At 47.4% G+C, this 22,641-nt stretch overlaps 1 protein-coding gene across 1 annotated transcript; it reads right to left on the reverse strand.

The window, feature by feature from the left end:
- Nucleotides 1-676: 676 nt before the first annotated feature.
- On the reverse strand, nt 677-21,141 carry LOC310806316 (protein FAM13A-like; the record flags this gene model as incomplete). The annotated part of the gene is made up of 19 exons (XM_083672368.1): nt 677-1,753; nt 2,188-2,289; nt 2,501-2,703; nt 2,819-2,923; nt 3,537-3,620; nt 4,249-4,463; nt 4,993-5,074; nt 5,613-5,754; nt 6,051-6,261; nt 7,621-7,792; nt 9,343-9,396; nt 10,150-10,274; nt 10,535-10,779; nt 15,826-15,929; nt 16,687-16,864; nt 19,044-19,224; nt 20,194-20,403; nt 20,529-20,736; nt 21,112-21,141. The coding sequence occupies 19 exons, from the start codon at nt 21,139-21,141 to the stop codon at nt 1,630-1,632; spliced, it is 2,775 nt and encodes a 924-aa protein (XP_083528494.1). The 3' UTR covers nt 677-1,629.
- Nucleotides 21,142-22,641: the final 1,500 nt, after the last annotated feature.

The following is a 22,641-nucleotide window of genomic DNA, read 5'->3' on the forward strand; positions in this document are numbered from 1 at the left end:
GCATTCTCCCACCCTGCTACTCAACACTGGCCGATTGACTGAACCCTTTAAAATGTCCTCCTTAAAAACTGGCCCTGCATGGATTCGCAGTTTTTCTTCTCTTTTATTTCCTCTCCTGTTGTTTCGACCTGTTTTTTCTGTTGTTCTCTCCTGTGAAGACAGATGTTCGTGTTCCTGTTTTTCTGTCTCCCCTGGAAAGCAGGGGAGGCTGGCGGAGGTAGAAATCAGAGGGCGGGGGCTCACTGTAATGCACGGAACGGAATGAGATATGGTATCAAAGGTATGTTTGTCCTCATTCCATTCATTACAATAAGCCCGTCCTCCGATTTCTACCTCCACCAGCCTCCCCCGCTGGAAAGTGTTACTTAATAGTTTCCAGTTCAGACAGATCTAAGTTGCTCCATACATACCCTCTAGTGGCAGAGACTGGTACTACCTTAAGGCTGCAGCATCATCTTGATGCCAAACGTAACACAAACAGACACAAAACTGCTGAAGGCCTAACACGCGATACTAACACCCAATACTACAGCCTCTTAACAGCATATGAACTCCAATATCACGTGACCCGCTCGGTCACCCTTTAAGAGCATGAAGCGGCGGTGTGCAGCATGCGTTTGATAACTGTCGGTATGTCAGTACCTAAGTCAGACCATAGCTCCCTTTCTGCAGCGTGACCTTTTTATTTCATTTATTCTAGTTAAAAAGGAACCATAAACTGTGTTTAGCAGCAGAGTAAAATGTGGAAAAAAAAATTTTTATTTTTTACTGATGTATAAAAAAAATATATATAAACCTGAAGTGCACAATGTCCAATGGCTTTGATCAATGTAGAGAATGGCATTATGGGTAGGGGGGAAATGTTTTTCAAGTGAACGGGGGATAAAACATTTGACAGCAGGAATAACTTGCACTATGCCAACATTAACAACTCTTTTTTTTTCCAAGGTAATTTTTTTTTCTTTCAAGGTAAAGTAAAAACTTGAATTACCACAATTGTATCATATCAACTAGGAAAATTCTGTGACATATCATAGCACAATGTAGGACAAAAAAAAACCATTGACATGCACAGACATGCAACAGGATTGTCCGCTTGTGTATTTGGATGACGGCCTCCTCGCCAGACGAAGGCCCTTTTCAAAGCGCAGCATTTCAACATAGACCATGTAACTGTTAAACCACAGTACTTTGGCCAGAATAAAGCAAGTGACATAAAGTGCCATAAAATAGCTTAGAAACTGAAGTGTATTTAACATCAACTGTGTTAATATAGTGTTCTCTCTCTTTTTGTTTTCCTGAAACCTAAATAGTGTTTCACTCGCAACAATTTCATAACTCATTTTGTCATGAATGACCAAGGGACGTGTTGAGGTGCTGAAAAGTTGCTTTTGCCGAACAACTGTTGGGTCATCCCGTTTTCACCCAGGGAAGAGTCGCAGTCATCTAAAGTGCATCGACGTTTAAAAGCATAGCATGAAACCACAAACACCAACTACTCTACCGGCATCTCACACACAAAGAAATTGCTCTGAAAATAAAAGGTTGAAAAGTGAGTTATGAAAAAAAAAAAAAAAAGGAACTATTTAAAAAAATAAATAAAATAAAAAGTCCCACTGTGATGACGGCTCAGCCGGTCTTCGGAGCATCCTGTTTACTGAGCAGGGCTTCCAGTAAGCGCAGTTTAGCTTTGAGGTTCTTATACTCGCTGTACTCCTCTGCCATGGGCCCTCGGTCCTCCTTCTGGACGCTCCTTTAAAAGAAGAGGACAACAACAAGAACACGTTGAGACGGGCTGCAGCTTCCATCACTGGTATCGTCCCTGCGTTGCCTTATCTTACTCTGATAGCTTTGTACAGTGAGTATTGTAATCACAACATTGTATTTTACTTTAAAAAAACAAAACAACAACGACAAAAAACGCTATGTGTACAGTTCTCGATCTCTCCTAAGTACTTGTGTGTGTCGTATTAACGTTAAGTGAGTGTGCATCACGCTGTTGAACCGATTCTTTTTGTGGATGTTTTTCTTTTTTTTTTTCTCTTCTTCTTGATTTTTCACAAGGAATTATTGAACGATGGAAAAAAAAAAAAAAAAAAAATGTTCAAATTTATTAAAAATAAAATAAAAAGGAAAAACCGAGCGTCCGAGTGTGTGTGTGTGTGTGTGTGTGGAGAGTGTTCTTACCGGCCGGTCTGCCTGAAGAAGTGGTCCTGGAAGTCTGTCAGAGAGGAGCGGAGGTGTCTCTTCTCTGCCCTCGTCACCCTCAGCTGCTCCAGCAGCTCTGACCTACAGAACAGAACCAGGGGGATGGGAGAATCAACGTGTGTGTGTGTGTGTGTGCGCGCGTGCATTACCACAACATTAAATAAGACAACAACCAGGTAAATCACTAAGCACTCCTACTAAGCTCCAGTACATCAACATCCAAGTCCTTTGAATGGAGGTTTGACAAAGGATTTGCTGAGTGAGAGTGTGGTTTTTATGCGTAGGGACTTACCTAGATGCTTCGTGTAGGGTCGCCATGGTGACGATGTGTGGCTGTAGGCCTTTGACCTCCTCCAGAGGGGACACGAGGGGAGTCTCGGCGACCGTCTGCAGCGGCACGCGCAGTGACTCCTCCGCAGAGCCGCGGTACGATGCTGACTGAGACCTCTTGGGGCTGCGCTTCACACACTCCTCATCAGACCCCTCCTCTTCCTCCTGCTGACACACACACACACACACACGACACCGCTGAGGTGATTCAGAGTGCTGAGATTGGCGTGACTCTAAAACTGTGTGTGTGTGTGTGTGTGTGTGTGTGTGTGTGACTCACAATGGTTGCGATGACTGGGGTAGCGGAGGCGACAGGCAGGAGCTGTTTAACGAGACGGTAGCGATCGTAGAGAGGCTTCATTAGAGTCCGCGCTTGTCTGGTGCTCTGAAAACACACACATAACACAAACACATGAATCACGTTGTTCGGAGTGGGTTCAAACGCATTCACAACAAATGACTCATGTTCAGAGAGACCGGCTGATACGATACAAAGAGAGACTACGATGAAACAACTAACACTTCTCCATGTGGTGAAACACTACAGCTCAAGTAGACACGGGGGTGAAATGGTACACACCCAACAGACACCGCAGAGATGTACACAACACCTCTGGTCCTGTGTGGCTTAGGTGTTCTCACCCTAACCCACGGCACGAGCAACACATAGGTTGTCGGTTCGATTCCCGCTGACCATATACTGGAAGTCGCTTTGGAGAGAAGTATCTGTTAAATGGCACAATGACACACAGACACACCCCACACCCACACACACCATACACCACACCCACACCCACCATACACCACACCCACCATACACCAAACCACCCACACACCATACACCACACCCACACCCACCATAGACCACACCCACCATACACCACACCCACACCCACCATACACCACACCCACACCCACCATACACCAAACCACCCACACACCATACACCACACCCACACCCACCATACACCACACCCATACACACACAGCAGTCTTACCGGCCGTCCGTGCTGGCTCTCAAAGTGGAGCAGACTCTTCTGTAGGCTGGTCTTCTCCAGAGCCATCTGAGTCTGGCTCATCTCCTAACCAACAGAGTCACACAGCAGCCATACAGTCAGACACAAGGCTGTACACTCATAACCAGACAGTAACAAACGCACACACACACACACGTTGTGTTACATATGATAAGCCAGTTTTATGTGTGTGCTTGTTAGTTATTTATTTCATCTATTTGAACTCCGTCTAACCAGGTAGGTCATTGGGAACATATTCTCTTTGACGTTGGATGAGAAGTGAACAGTTGATGAGCAGAAACTGTCCAACCAGGGTTGTATGGTAGGGTAGGGTAGGGGTTGGCACTGTAGGGGGGGAATAGATCCCTACAAAGCCTGGACGGTATTTTTTAATGATATCATGTATGTCGATGGTGTTGTTCCTGGCCATTGTCTGGTCATTGAGCAGGTTGTACCTTGACGTGAATATAGACTGAGGGTCTTTGCGCATTGTCAGAAAAAAATCTCTTAGATTTTCTTCATTTTACTAACAAGGGCGCTCAATTTAACTCATTTTACTAACAGGTCCTCAATTTAGAGCAATAACTTTGTGAATGAAAACGGGACTCACACAAAAGAATATATATATATATATATATATTATAATAATCATAATATCATTCATCAAAGGTGCCTTTTTCAAGAGCATGTGTACCTTGATGCTGTCAGGCAGAGCCAGCTCCAGACGTCTCTCCTTCAGCCTGGTGGTCAGGAGGTGGACCGTCTCCTCCACTGAGGGTTGGTTGCTACCGTGGTGGAGATGGTGCTGTTGGGTGGCCCCCTGCTGGCCTCTGCTGGAACTGCACGTCTCTGGGATCACGGCCCCCCTGTGCTCTCTGAGCCCCTCGACGCATTGTCTCAGTTTCAGCTCTGTAGGGTCAGGGACAGAGGGATTCAAAGGTCAAAGTTCAAACACATTGAATTCTCACAAATATATATCTTAACAAATATATATCTAACAAATACAGATATGGATGCAGCATATCTTTACAAAAGGAAAAACCTACTCTGCCTCTAAGGTGATGGTGGTGGTTGTCTCCTCTGAGTGTAAAAGCCGGTGACTTATATATATATATATAATGGGCCACTTTTACACCAATGAAAATGTTTTGAAGTCTTATCATACAACCTAGCCCACTCAATGACCCGACATCCATCTGCAATATGCTATGGACATCCACTGATCATACAGCACTGTATTTGCTCCAGTGGAGGCTGGTGGAGGTAGAAATCGGAGGATGCATGGAATGGAACGAGGAATGGTATCAAACACGTGTGTTTTACACCATTCCTTATTCCATTCCTTGTGTACGATGAGCCCGTCCTCTGATTTCTACCTCCACCAGCCTCCCCTGTATTTGTGTGTGTGTGTGTGTAGTACACCTAGCCATGGTCTCACCTTTGAGCTGCTTACGAGACCTGCTGAGCTCCTTCATGAGTCTGGCCACCTCTGGATGGGACGTCTTGTCATTGTGTGCCGGCTGACACACACACACACACACACACACACACACACACACACACACACAATGATGGAACAGACTTGCATGTGTTCAGTTTACGATATTACTGTCATATTCATCATATAGGTCTATTTGAGTCAAAATATGGTAACTATCTTCACACAGAGCTCAACAGCCAAAGTTGCATTCACTCTGCTTCTACACCACCAACATCTCTTCTCCTCATCTCTTCTCCTCATCTCTTCCAGAAGGAAAGTGAAACCTCAACTTCTCACCCCCAGACACAGACAGTAGATGGAGAGAGAGAGCGGTTTGAACCAGTCTGAGCTGGATCACGGAGGTGGAGACGGATAGGTGGCCTTGACTCTTTGACTCGGCCAGAGGAAACACACTCCCTTTGTCTTTATGAGACCCAGACTGAACTAAGGGGCTTATCTGTCCTTATCAGCTAAACCGTGAATATGAAACTAACTACTTTAGCTTCTGGGCCATAAAAAAAAAAAAAAATCCTCCATAAAAGCTGTTTAACGTGTTTATGGCGTCTTTGACGTCTCACCCTATAGTGTCTCTCCTGTTCGAAGCGCTCCTCAAAGCGGCGAATCCTCTTCTTCAGGGTGTGCATGTGTCTGTTCAACAGGGTAAGGGACAGCGCCTCTTTGGCTCCCTCTGGTGGATCGGTCCTCGCATTGCAGTGAGCCCTGAAGAGACAGGGAGAGACCACCCATCTACCCATCACATACTGTACATATGCATATGACATGCATGAAACACACGCGCACACAGATAAATACTGTACATCTGAGTAACACACTGAGACAGACACAATCAGATTTAGACAAATACTAAGCACACACACACACACACCAGCACACACACACACCAGCACACACACACACAAACGCACACGCACACACGCGCGCGCACACACACACACACACACACACACACACACACACACACACACACACACACACACACACACACACACTCTTACATCTGGATGTGTTGGGAGCAGGGTGGGGAGGGTGCGGTGTCGGGGTCCGTGTTGAAGCGCTGACTCTGGCTGAGGTTGGAGCAGCGGGGGGACGGCAGGGGGGGGTCTCCCGGGGCGAAGCGCTGGAGGAGCGGGCTGGGCCCGGGGGGGAGCTGGGTATCACTGTCACTCCCTCCAGAGGGAGACGCAGGGGTACTCTGGACCGGGCTGGCTTCTCCAGGAAGAGAGAGAACAGTGGTTCAGAGAGAGAGACAATACCATCATTATAGGCTGAAGGAGTACTTTAAAAAAAAACATTTTCAAGGCTTAGGGTGAAGGTTACGTTAACATTTTCAAGTATATTTCTCATCAGTCCACCACCAAAATATCAATATGTTGTGCATTAAAGCCTCATAGATATCCTAATGACAGACATTTGCTGATTATTGAAGTTTTGCATCATCAAATCACTATTCCAGGAAGTATGTTTATGAAGCTTTAATGCACAAAATATTCATATTTTAGGGACCATCCTTATGGTGGACTGACGAGTGAAATACTTGAAAATGATTTTTGAGTAAAGTAGTCCTTTAACACGTTAGACACAGAGGCAGGAGCAGGACTGTGCACCTGCGCTAAGCTCTACAAAAACAACCTTGTGTTCATGTACCTTTTACCTTGTTTGGAGCACGTGAGGCAAAACACATTTCTGCACAAACAGACAATAAACTACTATCTAATCTAATCTAATCAGTCTAATTCACTCAATAAATGCATTGACTGACTGGATATGGAGGATCAAGACGAATAACACATGGAATGGGTAGAGGATTATTATATAATAATATCATTATTATTATATTATTATGATAGGAGGAGGGGGGAGAGGGAGAAGAGACGATAAGAGAAGAAGATAGGAGAGAAGAAGGGAGAGATCAGCGGAGAGAGATATGAGAGATGGGAGAGATCAGCGGAGGGAGAGATATGAGAGAAGAAGGGAGAGATATGAGAGAAGAAGGGAGAGATCAGCAGAGGGAGAGATATGAGAGATGGGAGAGATCAGCGGAGGGAGAGATATGAGAGAAGAAGGGAGAGATCAGCGGAGGGAGAGATATGAGAGAAGAAGGGAGAGATCAGCAGAGGGAGAGATAGGAGAGAAGGGAGAGATCAGCGGAGGGAGAGATGAGAGAAGATGGGAGAGATCAGCAGAGGGAGAGATATGAGAGAAGAAGGGAGAGATCAGCAGAGGGAGAGATATGAGAGAAGATGGGAGAGATCAGCAGAGGGGGAGATAGGAGAGAAGGGAGAGATCAGCGGAGGGAGAGATGAGAGAAGATGGGAGAGATCAGCAGAGGGAGAGATATGAGAGAAGAAGGGAGAGATCAGCAGAGGGAGAGATATGAGAGAAGATGGGAGAGATCAGCAGAGGGAGAGATAGGAGAGAAGGGAGAGATCAGCGGAGGGAGAGATGAGAGAAGATGGGAGAGATCAGCAGAGGGAGAGATATGAGAGAAGAAGGGAGAGATCAGCAGAGGGAGAGATATGAGAGGAGTAGGGGGGGGGGGGGGGGGGGTGTTCCCTGTTCCCTTACCTGTCTGTGAGGGACAGATGTCCTGGCTCTGGTCCGCGAGGGGGTGGTGGAGGGGCAGGGTGGGTTCTTTGGCACAGGTAGGGTGTCCTGGATGGTCCTGGGGGGGTCCGAGCAGCGAGGGTGGCGGGGGTGACAGCTCAGCCTCCAGGGCCTGCAGCTTGAAGGAGGGGCTCTGGAAGCAGAAGCAGAACATGCCTTCAGGGAGGTAGGTGGGTGGGTGGGGAGGGAGGGAGGGAGGGAGGGCAGTAGGTCGGTTGGTAGATGGGTAGGTAGGTAGGTAGGTAGGTGGGTAGGTAGTCAGCTAGGTAGGTAGGTAGTCAGCTAGGTAGGTAGGTAGGTGGGTAGATAGTCAGCTAGGTAGGTAGGTAGTCAACTAGGTAGGTGGGTAGGTAGTCAGCTAGGTAGGTGGGTAGGTGGAGAGGAGGTCCTGATCCTGGTCTTTAGAGCAGTATTCCTGAGAGGGATGCTATCCTCTGCTGTTTCCATGTGACCTAGCATGTACAGAAGGGGGAAACGTGGTGGAGGGGTGGGGGGGGGGGGGGCGTTAAGTTGTTACATTAGCTATTAATCTGTCAAGACTGAACAGGGGGCTGCTCTGATCAGTCCGGCAGAAGGTCTCTTCGGGTCCGGGTCCCCCTGTGACAGCAAGCCAGGAATAATCCCGACGCTCCGATCGCTCGGTGTCGGCGTTTCGTCAGGCTTCCTTTGGAAGCAGGAATTCCGGGATACGCGCCGGTGTTCCGTAAATTCCTCACAGAGTCTCGCAGTCTGTTGGCGGCGCTCCCGGATTCCCTGATCCAATCGCGTGCGTGTGTGTCAGAAATCCTAAATCCCTGGTTTTTCCCCAGAGCGCCGGCGTTCCCGCCACCGTTGGTGCACCGCTGCTGCTCCGGCTCTCCTCCACATGGATTATTCAATAGCGCGTGTCGGAAAAACATCGGGAAAACCACGCGTGTGGGGAAACAAGGTGGAGGGAGGGGTGCGTGCGTGTGTGTGTGTGGGGGGGGGGGGTAACGTCTCCATGGTAACATTAGCCAGAGCGTCCTAATTGGACAGCAGACAGAGTGATGCTGTTTGCTTAGTGTGTGTGGCAGTGGGGAGCAGGGTGTTTTGTAAGCTGTGTTATGAGAAAACGATGTTATTATGCATGAACATGGGCTTTGGGGGGGTGTGGTGGGGGGGTTGGGGAGGGGGGACACATGGGGTTCATTCAGTCCATTAACCTCATGATCAGATGAGGGTCTAGCCTAGCCTAGCCTAGCCACGCCCCTCCTTGCTTTGGCTGTTCCTTCAGAAAACAAAACATAACTGTGTGTCATAGAGAAGACGTAGGGAGAGGAGAGGCTGCTGTTACTCACACACACACACACACACACACACACACACACACACACACACACACACACACACACACACACACACGTAACAAAACTCATAGTACAATAGTTGACACAAACATGCACACCTACAGTAGAGAGAGTGGTGCTTCTGTTGATCTAGGGGGCTTTTTATTCCCAGCACCTCAGACAGACAAACAACATGGTGTGTGTGTGTGTGTGTGTGTGTGTGTGTGTGTGTGTGTGTGTGTGTGTGTGTGAGAGAGAGAGAGAAAAAGTGTCTTTTATATACAGTATGCTGTTCAGCTACACACTGTAGCGTTAATTAGTTAATGAGTGTGTAGTCGATCAGTGAAAAGGAATGACTTAATTAGGAGTTACTCACATGGTAACACAGCTTACTGCTAAAATCTCCTCCTCCTCTCTTCTCCTGCAGCAGCTGAAAGCAGGTAGTCATAGTCAAACACACACACACACACACACACACACACACACACACACACACACACACACACACACACACACACACACACACACACACACACACACACACACACACACACACACACACACACACACACACACACACACACACACACACACACACACACACACACACACACCTGCATGGACTCACACTCACGCCCATGCGTGAAACCAACGCTAATCAACGGTATTCAACTTCAGAAACTCATTACTGTGCCACTGACACAAATGACCCCGATCTCAAATGAAATGATTGCCGCCAGATTGGGACACATTAAATACACATCGCTCAAAAGTATTTGAGGTGCACTTCATTCTGCTTAGTTTGCACTCCTGGGACTATTCCATTCGTTCCATGGTACCAGTCAAAACCAAATGCAAAGTGCAGCTCAAGTATTTGGCCCATGACATTGAACTAAATACATGCGCCGATGACACACGCATTCAGCCATCAAGGACAAGACGAATCAAAGCAATGTTCATGAGCCCGGTCTCTCTGCATGGCATTATCAGATTGAAAATAGACCTGGATGTGTCATGTGCTGCTGTATATCACTGAATGAATTATATTCTCTGTTAAAGACATAGCACTAGCTCGTGTTGTGTTAGGTGGGGGGGAGAGGGGGAGGGAGGGAGGGAGAGAGAGAGAGAGAGAGAGAGAAAGAAAGAAAGAAAGAAAGAAAGAGAGCAAATCTACAACACACACCTGGCGACCGCTAACTTTGTTGAGGGTTGTGGGAGCGCCGAGCCTCTCCTGATCCTCCTCCGTCTCCTTCTCCGCTGGTTGGGACCCTGTCCTGATCAGGGAGAGACGCTCCGGCTCAACGGCAGCTCGGGACAGTCCATCCCTCAACACATTTCAGATACACACATCCACTCCTGTTATCTACTCTGATTGGCCTGGGATTTGAAAAGCTTTTCAACACTAGAAGGAAGGGTTGATGGTTATGGTCTGTTCAAGACAGGGGATCACAACAGAGTATTTCACAAACAAATAAAGCAGAGAGGGACTCACCTTTCCGTGGGACATCCCGTCTCCTCCTCCTCCTCCTCCTCCTCCTCCTCCTCCTCCTCCTCCTCCGCCTCCTCGCCAGGCTGCTGGCTGTGACGTGGATGGTTCCAGCTCTCCATGGCGGATCCAGGACCAGCAGGATCAGCAGGGCAGGGGAGCTCAAAGCCACGGTCTCCATCCCCGCCCCCCTCCTCCTCCTCCAGCAGGGCTGGGCTCAGGTCCCCGTCCCCATCCCCCTCCTCCTCCAGCAGGGCTGGGCTCAGGTGCTGTGTGTGTGGGGGGATGTCAGAGTTGCTCCTACAGGACAGCTCCGGATGCTCAGGACTGCACACAGAGTGATATCAATCAATCAATCAATCAATCACATGTATTTGTAAAGTGCTTTTCACAAAGTCAATTATCTTAAAGTGAAAACAGTATGAACTAACACCGGACCATACAGTAGATAGGATAGTATCATTCCCATGAATCAAGATGGGGTTTTTACAATAAGATATGTGAGTACAATGAATACAGGTAGGGGATATGATAGAAATAGGATGAATACAGATAAATGCTATGAGTCATGTTTAGCATACATATGGCTACTGCTCCTATTGGGCAACTAGGAGGACGTTCCATGTGTGTTGGAGTATCCATGCAACCACACCAGCACCAACACAACTGCTCAAACATGTCATTCAGACAAGAGAATAAGTGGCATTCAATTCAATCATCTTTTAATGAGTTTCACAAAGTCGTAAGACATTGTGAGGGCCACTCAAATCAACCAAGTTTTGCCCCTCCTTCCCTCCCTTCCTTCCTCTCTCGCTCCCTCTCCCCCTCCCTCCCTCACTCACTCCCTCCCTCTCCCTTCCTCCCTCCCTCTCTCCCTCCCTCCCTCTCCCCCCCCCCTCCCTCCCTCTCAGAGTCAGGATCAACAGCAACTCCTAACTCCGCTCCCCTTCATTCACCTCATTTGAGTTGCAAAACAAGTGCAAAACACGCAGACCCTGTATGACTCTAACCAGTCCGTCAGTTTGCATCTCCAACAAACCACGTTTCATCCACAGCAACCAAGCATGAAAATAGGACAGTCATTAACAACGCAGGTTTCGTGCACATATAATATCGCTCGCACCGTTTCCATGTAACATTGCGAGCACCGTTTCCACATGTCACTAAAGTAGTCTAAACCGCTATCTAAACCATGGAAAATAGTCCTAAACATGCAAATCTTTAAGGAGTAAACATTCAGCCCTTACTCGCAAAGCACTGTGGCTCCGTGGCCGCTGTCTGACAGGCTGAAGCAGAGGAGACAGGAGTACATGGAGAAGGACGGCCGGGCTTAACCGAAGCTACACCAGGACCAAAACCCTCTAGCTCATCAGACGTCCGGCTTTACTTTGGGACAGATACAGGAGAATCAGAAGCAGAAGAGAGAGAGGGGGCGAGCGAATGCGATGACACCCATGCAAAGCAGAGTGGCACCCAGAGGCATAGTGCTGAAGCCTTCCCAGCCCAGGAGTCGGTTGTGTGCAGGGTCAGCCAATGACAGCTCTCTGGCCCAGGTGAAAGTAGGTCAGAGGCTGTCCGTGAGCAGCGCGCCTTGTAACCAGACCTCAACGCACACAGACACACAGACACAGACACAGACATAGACACAGACACACAGACATAGACACACAGACACAGACACTGACACACAGACATAGACACACAGACACAGACACGGACACACAGACAGACACAGACAGACACAGACACAGACACAGACACTGACACAGACACAGACACAGACACAGACACACAGAGCCTCTTACCCAGACCCTCATAAAGTAGAACACAACTCTAAAGAGACAAGACATCTTGACTGACAGAGCCTCAATGTTCAGCCTGTAGCATCGAGTCTTGCAGTGATCGTACATATGACTAACCAGGAGCTCTGCCTGCATACACAGACCTCCATAGACATACGATAGGAGCCCTGAGTCTGACTCCATTTGTGGCCAATAACATAACAAATCTCAGCCTCTTTATGCTCAATGCTAATTCAACAGAGGATCTCTTTCGGTAATTAATTAGGGGCATCTGTTGTGTCCTATGTGATATGAACTCATTTTAACTGAACTTCAACTCAGACACAGTAATATAACACACACACACACACACACACACGCACACGCACACACACGCACACACGCAGACACACACATGCACACACACAGACACACAGACACAGACACACACACACACACACGCATGCACACACACTTCAGACAGACAGACTGTGTTGTTTCTCAATCTGGTACGTCAGCTGTGTGCGAGTTGTCAGATGTCAGCAGTTTGGCCGTGAACTCTTTGACACACAGAAGAGTTGGCCATCTTGTGGCTGGGGGGTCAAGTGTGTATCTGGCTGAAGGCCTGCTCTTGGCAAGACAGGATGTTCTGTCTGGAACGGTCCAGTCCACACACGCTATCGCGCACACACACACACGCATGCACACACGCACCTGCATGTGACTGCATGTGCACATGTACTTGGTGATTAATAGAGTGTGTGTGTGTGTGTGTGTGTGTGTGTGTGCGCATACAGAGACACAGACACAGACACAGACACCCTGTCTTCGGTGTAGCCCTGGACAGGCTGTAGAGCATCACACTGCAAATACACACAAACACACACACACACACACACACACACACACACACACACACACACACACACTCTATTAATCACCAAGTACATGTGCATATGCAGTCACATGCAGTGCCGAGGGAGAGCAATAACGGACAGTCAGGAACTTCTCTCGCTGCATTCCTAGTACTTGGCAAACACATCCAAGCCCCAAAAATACCTTTCCGCTCTCACTAACGGGGCGGACGTCTCCCCGTTTTGAGAGCAAAAGTAAAGTTGCTTTGAAACAGATGGCTGTAACATTCTGATGCGTCTTGTGGACCAATTATTTATCGCTCCACTTCCCTGCTCTTTCCGCCAGCGACCGAAGAGGCTATTTTTATCCACGGATAATTGGGAGGGAAACAGTGAAACATCCCAGTACGTCGGCGGAGGCCGGTGGAGGTAGGCATCGGAGGACGGGCTCGCCGTAACGCACGGAACGGAGTGAGGAACGGAACTAAAGCGTGTTTGATAGCGTTCCTCATTCCGTTCCGCGCGTTACAATGAGCCCCCGTCCTCTGATTTCTACCTCCACCGGCCTCCCCTGGTGCGGATGACGAGTCTTTAGTGGAACCAGTGTTTCTCATTAGCCTCACATGTGTGTCTTATCTGATCCCATGGAAGAGTGAACTCGTTTTCAACAGCTGGTGGAGGTAGACATCGGAGGACGGGGCTCACTGTAATGCACTCTATGTAATTCCATTCTATGTATTGCAATGAGGCCCGTCCTCCGATTTCTACCTCCACCAGCCTCCCCTGGTGTGGATGATATGTCTTTAGTGGAACCAGGGCTAACCAGTAATATTGTATGTAGGAGCACATGTCCATGAACATTACCCAGGAGGATGCCACACACACACACACACACACACACACACATACACCCACACACACACACACACACACACACACACACACACACACACACGTCCATGAACATTCCCCAGGAGGTCACTACACGATACAAAACCCTTGAGGACATGGATGGTCTGGACTAAAGAGCACCTCCCCCACTCTAATGTTACCTCCATATAGATCCATCTACTCCCTCCTCAGATGACGGATGACAGATGTGTTCAACTCTCTCTCTCTCTCTCTCTCTAGACCTGAGGGCCTGACGTCTCTGATCCTAACAGAGGGACACATAGCGGCTCATCCTTTCAAGGGCTCCGGTCCTGGAAGAGTACAGCTGTCTCCAGATGGAGCACCGTTCCCCCCTCCAGGCCCTGTCCCTTTAGTTCCTGACTATCGTCTTTTTTTTTCGTACCGGACGCATGACTGCATCTTCACAAGAGACCGTCCGCTGAGGGACTCCTACAGTTATGTAACCGACGTCAGGGCGAGACAACTGACACCCTGTTTTAGAACCTTTTTGTAGACGCTGAGTTCAACATTATACACGACTTGTTGTTGGTGATAACATACAGGGGAACACCAGACAGGCACATGCGCACGGACACACACACACACACAGGTGACAGAGGGCAGACGGACACACGCATACACGCACGCACGCACGCACACAGGGTCAGGAGTCACATATGTTTTTGCACACACCGCAGTAATAAAGTTGTCAAACAATCACGGCCTTACATAATGTTTAGGACATAATGCATCATAAATGCAATCATCAATTCATAAAGTTATGAAAAAGGACACTCCGAAGTGTCAACAGGCTGCATTCATTTCAGGGCAAAGTTCAGAAATGTGGGTGGCATATTTCTGCCAAGGTGACGAATAGTGCTTCATAGTCAATATTTCAAAATGCTCAGCATGTCACACAGCAAAACAACAACCAGAAAAACCACCACAACCACAATTCAAACACAGTGCAAATAGTTTCTCTTTCCAGCATCGGCTACAGTACCTTTCAACTGGCACTGACCCGAACCCTAACACAAAACAATTGAGCCAAGGGAATGGGCCAATTCTTAATACGTCAGAGGTGTTATTATGTAATAATAATAATAATAATAATCTAGAGGTGCTAATCTTACAGTTGATAAAGTACACTACCAGGACACCAGGTCAGGCTAAGCTCACCTCAGGTGAACCAGATCAGATTACTCAAGGTTAAAGGTAGACTCTGGGATATGACAAAAAAAAGCGGGTTGACACGACCAGAGATCATTTCAAAACGGAGTCGAATCAAGAAACGACAGGAGACCATCGACTACGGCACGCGCGTCTAACGAGTGTCTACCGTTCTTCACGTCTTTCCTAACTCCAAATATCTCTGGTAGAAATTGCCGTGACTTCCTGGCATCCCCCCCAAGTCCCAGAGTCTACCTTTAAATCAACCTGGTGTCAATAGGGTTATATTCTCACGGGCGTACCGCTAACTCATCGATTATCAAAAGAAAAGAAAAAAACGATATTTTAATGGTGAAGTGATTTGATATCAAAGTATGAGACTTCCAGAGGGTTGTGAAGGTAAGACCTGAGTGGAAAGCCTCCGCTGTCGGTCCTCTCTGCTGACTAGAACAGCAAAGCTTTAACGGGAGCAACTCCTACTGTAGCTTGTAAACAAGCTTAGGTTGTGTGAACCGCATAACCGGATGCCCTTGAATGCTACCTCTGGGATAAGCTTACCTCCCAAACCTTATGTTCCAGACTTTGTTCAGAGAGTGTGCTCTTCCCGGGAACGTTCATTGTCTGAATAAGTGCACATACGTGTATTAGCTTTCTCAGAAACATGCAGGGTACCATACCTGTCGTAGCTGGGAGGTGTCTCCATGTCCCAGGGTGCTGTGGTGTCATCTCCTTCCAACTTTCCTCCATAACTCTCACCTGAGTGGGAGGTGTTGAGAGGGCCCTGGGCCACACACACACACACGCACACGCACACGCACACACACACTCACACACACACACACACACACACACACACACACACACACACACACACACACAGTACTGTGACAACAGGTTTCACTACCACACTACCATATGCAATAGTGTAGATATTGTCCGACCAGAAACAGTGTTTCAGTGTTTCTGTTTTTCGCCTGCAGAGGAAATACAGGAGTAATACAGGAGTTCATTGTTCCAGTGTGCTGGGTCGTGAAACGTAGCACCTGACTTCACAGGGGTTAGTGGGAAGACGAAGGATATCCTGTATAATTCATTAAAAACAGCAGCATGACAATTTGAATAAAGGTCAGACTGGAACTTTGACATGGAAATCAATCTGCACCGCAGGAACCATGCTTTCTGGGTTGGGGTCCGATTCTTCTCTGTCAGCCACAGTCCGTCTCTCTGTGGTCACAGTTAACTTTGTTCATTACACCACGGTGTGGCACATTACTTTGTCAACTCTCCAAAGCAGCGGGGGCTGGTGGAGGTCGAAGTCGGAGGACGGGGGGCTCATTGGAATGCATGGAAGGGAATCAGGAATGATATCATACCGTCCCTCATTCCGTTCCATGCATTACAATGAGCCCCCGTCCTCCGATTTCTACCTCCACCAGCCTCCCCTGATCCAAAGGCACCCAGAAGAGATGCAATGTTTGAACGGTCCATATTGCCCCCCCGCCCCCCCCCGGGGGGGGGAGAAAGTGAGCATGTCTCACCTCAAAGTGGGACAGGGCAGAGAGAGCTGGAGGGAGGGGTGATGGGGTGTGCCGGGCGGGTTGGGTGTCGGGGAGGTCCGGAGGAAGGATAAAAAGGTCAGACCGGTGTGTCAGCAGGTGGAGCAGCAGGGCGTTACACACGCTCTGTTCCTCCAGCATCCTGGGCCCAGCAGGGACACTGTGCAGGGGAGGAGGTGGGAAACCAGGAGAGGAAAATCTAACTGCCATTTCAAAATACTGTGCCAGAGGGAATGGGCCTAAGGGCCATCATTTGCATGTGCATACATGTGATGAAAAAATAAAATACAGTTCTCAGAACCGTTGTTTAAATCAAGGTAAAATAAAAACCTGCTGTAGAGTATTGTACGGTATTTTTTGCTCTGCTCGGCACCCCAAATGTGATATTCACAGATCTTCTATTTAAATAGTGGAGACTGTCAATGACTATAAGATTAGATACATACAGTGTCTATAACTATATGTACCAACAGGTATAGTACATGTATATGAATATGAATCTCCTTAATAGCGCCATCTGGTGCAATTTAATATGTATTGCAGTTTGAATAGAATAGAAATAGAAATCAAGACAATTCTGGAATTGAAATTCCAGGTCCCATCTTCTAATTCAGAATCGAAATCGAGACAGTTCTGACCAGAGTCCTCTATGAACAACCATATCAGTCATTCTTCCACAACACGTCTTGTATTGTATTGTTCAACTGAGTTTCAATAATGCGTCGATTGAGTTCTCAAACTGCTGGTGGTGCCATACCCAGCCTCTATACCCAGCCCCCATACCCAGCCACCATGCCCAGCCTCCATACCCAGCCCCCATACCCAGCCTCCATACCCAGCCCCCCTACCCAGCCACCATGCCCAGCCCCCATACCCAGCCCCCATACCCAGCCTCTATACCCAGCCTCTATACCCAGCCTCCATACCCAGCCCCCTTACCCAGCCCCCATACTCAGCCCCCATACCCAGCCTCTATACCCAGCCCCCATACTCAGCCTCCATACCCAGCCTCTATACCCAGCCCCCATACCCAGCCTCTATACCCAGCCTCTATACCCAGCCTCCATACCCAGCCCCCATACCCAGCCCCCATACTCAGCCCCCATACCCAGCCTCTATACCCAGCCCCCATACCCAGCCCCCATACCCAGCCTCTATACCCAGCCCCCATACCCAGCCCCCTTACCCAGCCTCTATACCCAGCCCCCCTACCCAGCCCCCTTACCCAGCCACACCTCAGCAGCATCCACCTGGCCTAAACTCCAAGGACATGATTAGCTTGTTACACCTTTACAGTGGAAAGACACTTCTTGACTCCAGGGAGGTCTTCATATGTTCACCTGAAAACACGTTTTTTTTTCCCAAAGAGGTTTTTTGTCGTTACCATCTGTTAGTGTCTTCGTTGGGCTGATCAGGCTGAGTGGAACCAACTACACTGTGTGCAGACTAGAGAACTCAGGGGAAATAGTCGGTGGAACATTAGAGGTATTAATAGGTGGTGTTTGCGTGCGACAGGTTTTCCCAGAAAGCGACGGATGAGAAGCATGTGTGACAATGATGGGGGAGCCATGCCAGAAACAGAGGTGTGTGACAAGCACTTGTGTTAATGTATGAAAGGCTGAAGGGGGGGGGGGGGCTCTGGATGGGAATGCCCTTGTAACAGCTGCTGCCCTCTCTCCTCTCTTTCACTCTCTTTCTCCTCCCCCTCTTTCCTGGAAGGACAGTCAGGGTCAACTGGCTGCCAACCCCTGCGCCCCCGTCCCACCCCCTCCACTCTTTTATTAGCTGTCATATTATTTTACTCAGCAAAATTTACAGTGTGACAACAACCTTCCCTGGTGTTTGCAGAGCTCAGGGAAGTTTGTTGGGGAGGAGGGAGGAGTTGAGGACAGGGGTGAGCAGGGGGCTTGACTGGTCTAAATGAGTCCTTCCACAGGGTGGGGCCGGAGCAGGGACATGGAAAGGGTACGGTCCCCGGGGGTCTTGTTTGTTTACACATACAGATGACCTTTGTAAACAGGAGAGAGCAGCTGGACTAGAACTTGTGTTACTCTTGTCTGTCTGCTGTCTGTCCTGCCTTATCCTCAACTCTCCCCACACCCACTTCCTTAACCCACTCCACCCACATAGCTTATTTGGAATTGTTTAACGGGTGCATTCGTTTGTTGAAGATTGCTAACGCACTGAATACAAGTTGGGGACAATGTTCTAGCGTCATTTAACGCAGCTATTGTGCACAATCATCTGTCCTCTGTAAAGTTCACCCAAGTTCAATGCCCTACAGTCGAACCGTAACCCTAAACTAAACTATGAGAATGGGTTCGGCCGTGTTGACTTACTGGAATATACAGGGTCCAAAGACTGTGGCCAGGTTCTCCACAGGCATGTGATTTGATTGGCTGTGAGATGCCACCCTGGACAGGAAGTGGACGAGGTACGACAGGATGCTGTGACTGTCAGCAGGTAGGCTGCAGAGTTTCTCTTTCAGGGCCTCGTTCAGCTTTGCCTTGTCTCTACATTCTGAAAAAGAAGAGTTGTGAAGTTAATCACAAGTAATCACTGTGGTCCTCTGTGGCTCAGTTGGTAGAGCACGGCGCTAACAACGCTTAGGTTGTGGGTGTGGTTCCTGCTGGGGCCATATATACTGAAATGTATGCACTCACTGCAATGTAAGTCGCTTTGGATAATAGCGTCAGCTAAACGGCTTATATTAACTACAGGGCAATGTATGATGTAAACAAGCATTATGTATCACTAAACTCTTTTACCCACATCACAAAGGTACATTTGTAATCCCTGTGAGAGTAGTATGGTATGTTAGCGGGGACCAAAGGTAACACTTTAATGGCTTAACAGTCTGTGTTTTCCCTCTGCCAGCGTTCTGGTCTCACCCATAATGTCAGATCAAAGTTAAAGGTAAGACATAGGCTCGTATCCTATGGAAACTGACACCTGGATTCTATCTATATGGTGCTAAGCCATTGCAGATGTGATTGTTAGTGGGGCATGCTTGACTTACATTTACATTTTTGACATTTAGCAAATGCCTTTATCTAAAGCGACTTACAACTAAAAGTACATTTGTTTAAAGTAAGTGAATCTATCTATCAGTCATCATAAGTAAAACAAATCTATTTACAGTAGAGAAACTGTACAGGGGGGTAGTGGGGGTGAAGAGGTCTTTAGGGTAGAGTGCTTGATGACACAAAGCAATGTCACACATCTCAACTAATAATAATAATAATAACAATAACAATAATAATAATGTATTACATTTATAAAGAGCTTTTCATTATACAAGAATAATCTCACAGTGCATAAAATAAAACATAAAATAACATTATAATAACGACCACATACACTGAATACCAGCTGCTGACGACTTGGATAGCATGCAGGAATATCCATGCAACAATGCTCTAACACATAAGTGTGACTGCTCTCTCCTGCCTCTAGACCAGGCTGTCTGGGTCCAGGCCTCAGACATACCTGTGAGGCTAAGGACCAGGTCCTGGCGCTGTAGTTCTGGTACCAGCGGGCTAGGCAGCTCCCTGAGGAAGAGCTTGAGCAGTGAGGCCACGGTGGGGATATCGCCCACCATCTCCAGATCCACCGACTCCCTCCTGTCCCACCGCTGCCTCAGCTGCCTGGTCCGCACCACCGAGCCAGACAGGCGGAACAAGCCCCTCTGATGAACACCTGGAGAGAGAGAGAGAGAGAGAGTATTTTGTGGATGAAGCCATGTGGCTGTGTGTGTGTGTGTGTGTGTGTGTGTGTGTGTGTGTGTGTGTGTGTGTGTGTGTATTTGCAGTGTGATGCCCTACCATTTGTTTCCAAGAACTCCACCATGTGTTGCATTACAACGGGCACTCCACACACAAGCTGCCCGTCTTCCCTCAGGCTGTCCAGGGCTACACCAAAGACAGGGTTGGCGGCAGGACCAGGGTCTGGGTCTGGGTCTGGGTCTGGAACCGTCCGCTCAGGACTGATCTTCGCATTGTGCTTCCGGATTCTCACAGCTGACGTGCCGTTCTACACACAGAAAAAGTACCAAAAACGTCAAGTTTTAGGTGTGGGACCCCTGAAGTTTATGGATTTATGGGGATAGAATTGAGGGGAGTGGAGGGGCAACGTTGGGGACATATCAACGTACCCTAACCCTAGTTCCAGCCCTAACTCTAGCCCCTAACCTAGTCCTAACTCTAGCCCCTAACCTAGTCCTAGCTCTGGTCCAGCCGGTACGCTACAAATTCCAACTTTCATTTGGGTGTTGGGTGTATATTAGCGCCTTTGGTCCACTCAGAAACCTACAATTGCTGCCTAACTAAAAAGAATCATGACATTGGAGTTCATTAATTGCTAATGAATTGAAGCTAATTCATTTTAAAAAAGCGAAATGAAACTTACACATAGAGATATTGATGCGCCTGCTCCCATTTCAGGTCAGTGCTCCATCATTAGCATAGCCTGGGCGTCTGTCCTGCTCTCCTTCCTCCCGGAATCGATATCTACTGGAAAAGTTGATTTGTGGTGCACACAAATCATTGTAGCCATTGCCAAATAGATAACGTGTAGCCCGCAGAAATAAATAAGTTTAAGCCTGTCAGAGGCTTTTTAAAAAAATACATAGTATGTCTAGCTAGCTAAGTGCCTCTCTGTTTACTTGTTGCTAGTCACGTGTCGAAAAGTATTGTAACTATGGTTACCTGCACCCGGTTTTGTATATAGTACTACATCAGGGTTAACCCTAACCCTAATCCTAACCCTAACCCTAACCCTAACCCTAACGACACAGACAGGAATGATTTAGGTTTCCTTCAAGGGTATCGCATCCATTTCCTACTCATACATCTATGCTCCCTGTCTCTCAGGGAGTCTATTTCAGTGGGTGAGAGCGGGTGGGAGGACCATGTCAAATTTTCCTATGAAATAAATGTGGAGTAATTCATAACATCACATGGGCCTACATGTGAATAATGTCAAGCATCACAATAATTGATTCAATTTTCTTTTATTGGCACTTTTTTTGTTGTTGAAAATAATAATTAAAAAATAAAGAACAGAACAATATTGCATACATAAATACTGTAACACTGACATTAAAAAATAATAAGACAGTGGTTGGAAATTAGGCTATATTGTGTACAGCCTAAATTGGCTTTTTGGATCACATGTTTTGTACTTTGTTTACACCATCTACAAAGACGTAGACAAAAGCAAACAAAATCCCAGTTAACTCTCACCAGAAGATGAAGTAACTACAAAGCAGAAAGATTTTGTGGTATATTTTACATACAACTTCAAGTGACTAACAAATAATAGTAAAGCAGGTATAATCATTCTAAAAATATAATGACAATGACATCTCTTAACAATGTGAATGACTGGCTCAGTGCATATAAAAGTTGTTTATAAACATTGATAAGAGTTGAGGAGACATTACAAAATAGTGCCATTTAAAAAATACACACGCACGCACGCACACACGCACACACACACACACACACACACACACACACACACACACACACACAGACTCATTATGTAATCAATAGGACCAGCCTGGTGAAGAAATGCAGCGAACAGAGATCATGCCACACAGACAAACAACATGCTCTGAAGGAGCTCGATCATTTCCCTCTACAGTCTCTTCACTTGTACAGAATATTGTGTCAAAAGTCCTTAGTCTGGTCAGGAAAAGGGAGGTGTACAGTACCGAAAATCACAGACAATTGTCAACAGCAGGTATCAGTAAAATACAGTACAAGGCCAATATGCTCTTAAAAAACAAGGTTATCTATTCTTGTATAGTACAGCAAGGCTTATATCATTCATCAGGCATGACGTGTTGACAGGCATCCACCATCCTGGTGCTTTGGTAAGATACAGAGGGGAGTAATTAAGAAACAAAAACATAAAGAAACATAAAGAAACTAT

This window comes from Argentina silus (genome assembly GCF_951799395.1).
Source record: "Argentina silus genome assembly, chromosome: 6".
Lineage (NCBI taxonomy): Eukaryota > Metazoa > Chordata > Actinopteri > Argentiniformes > Argentinidae > Argentina > Argentina silus.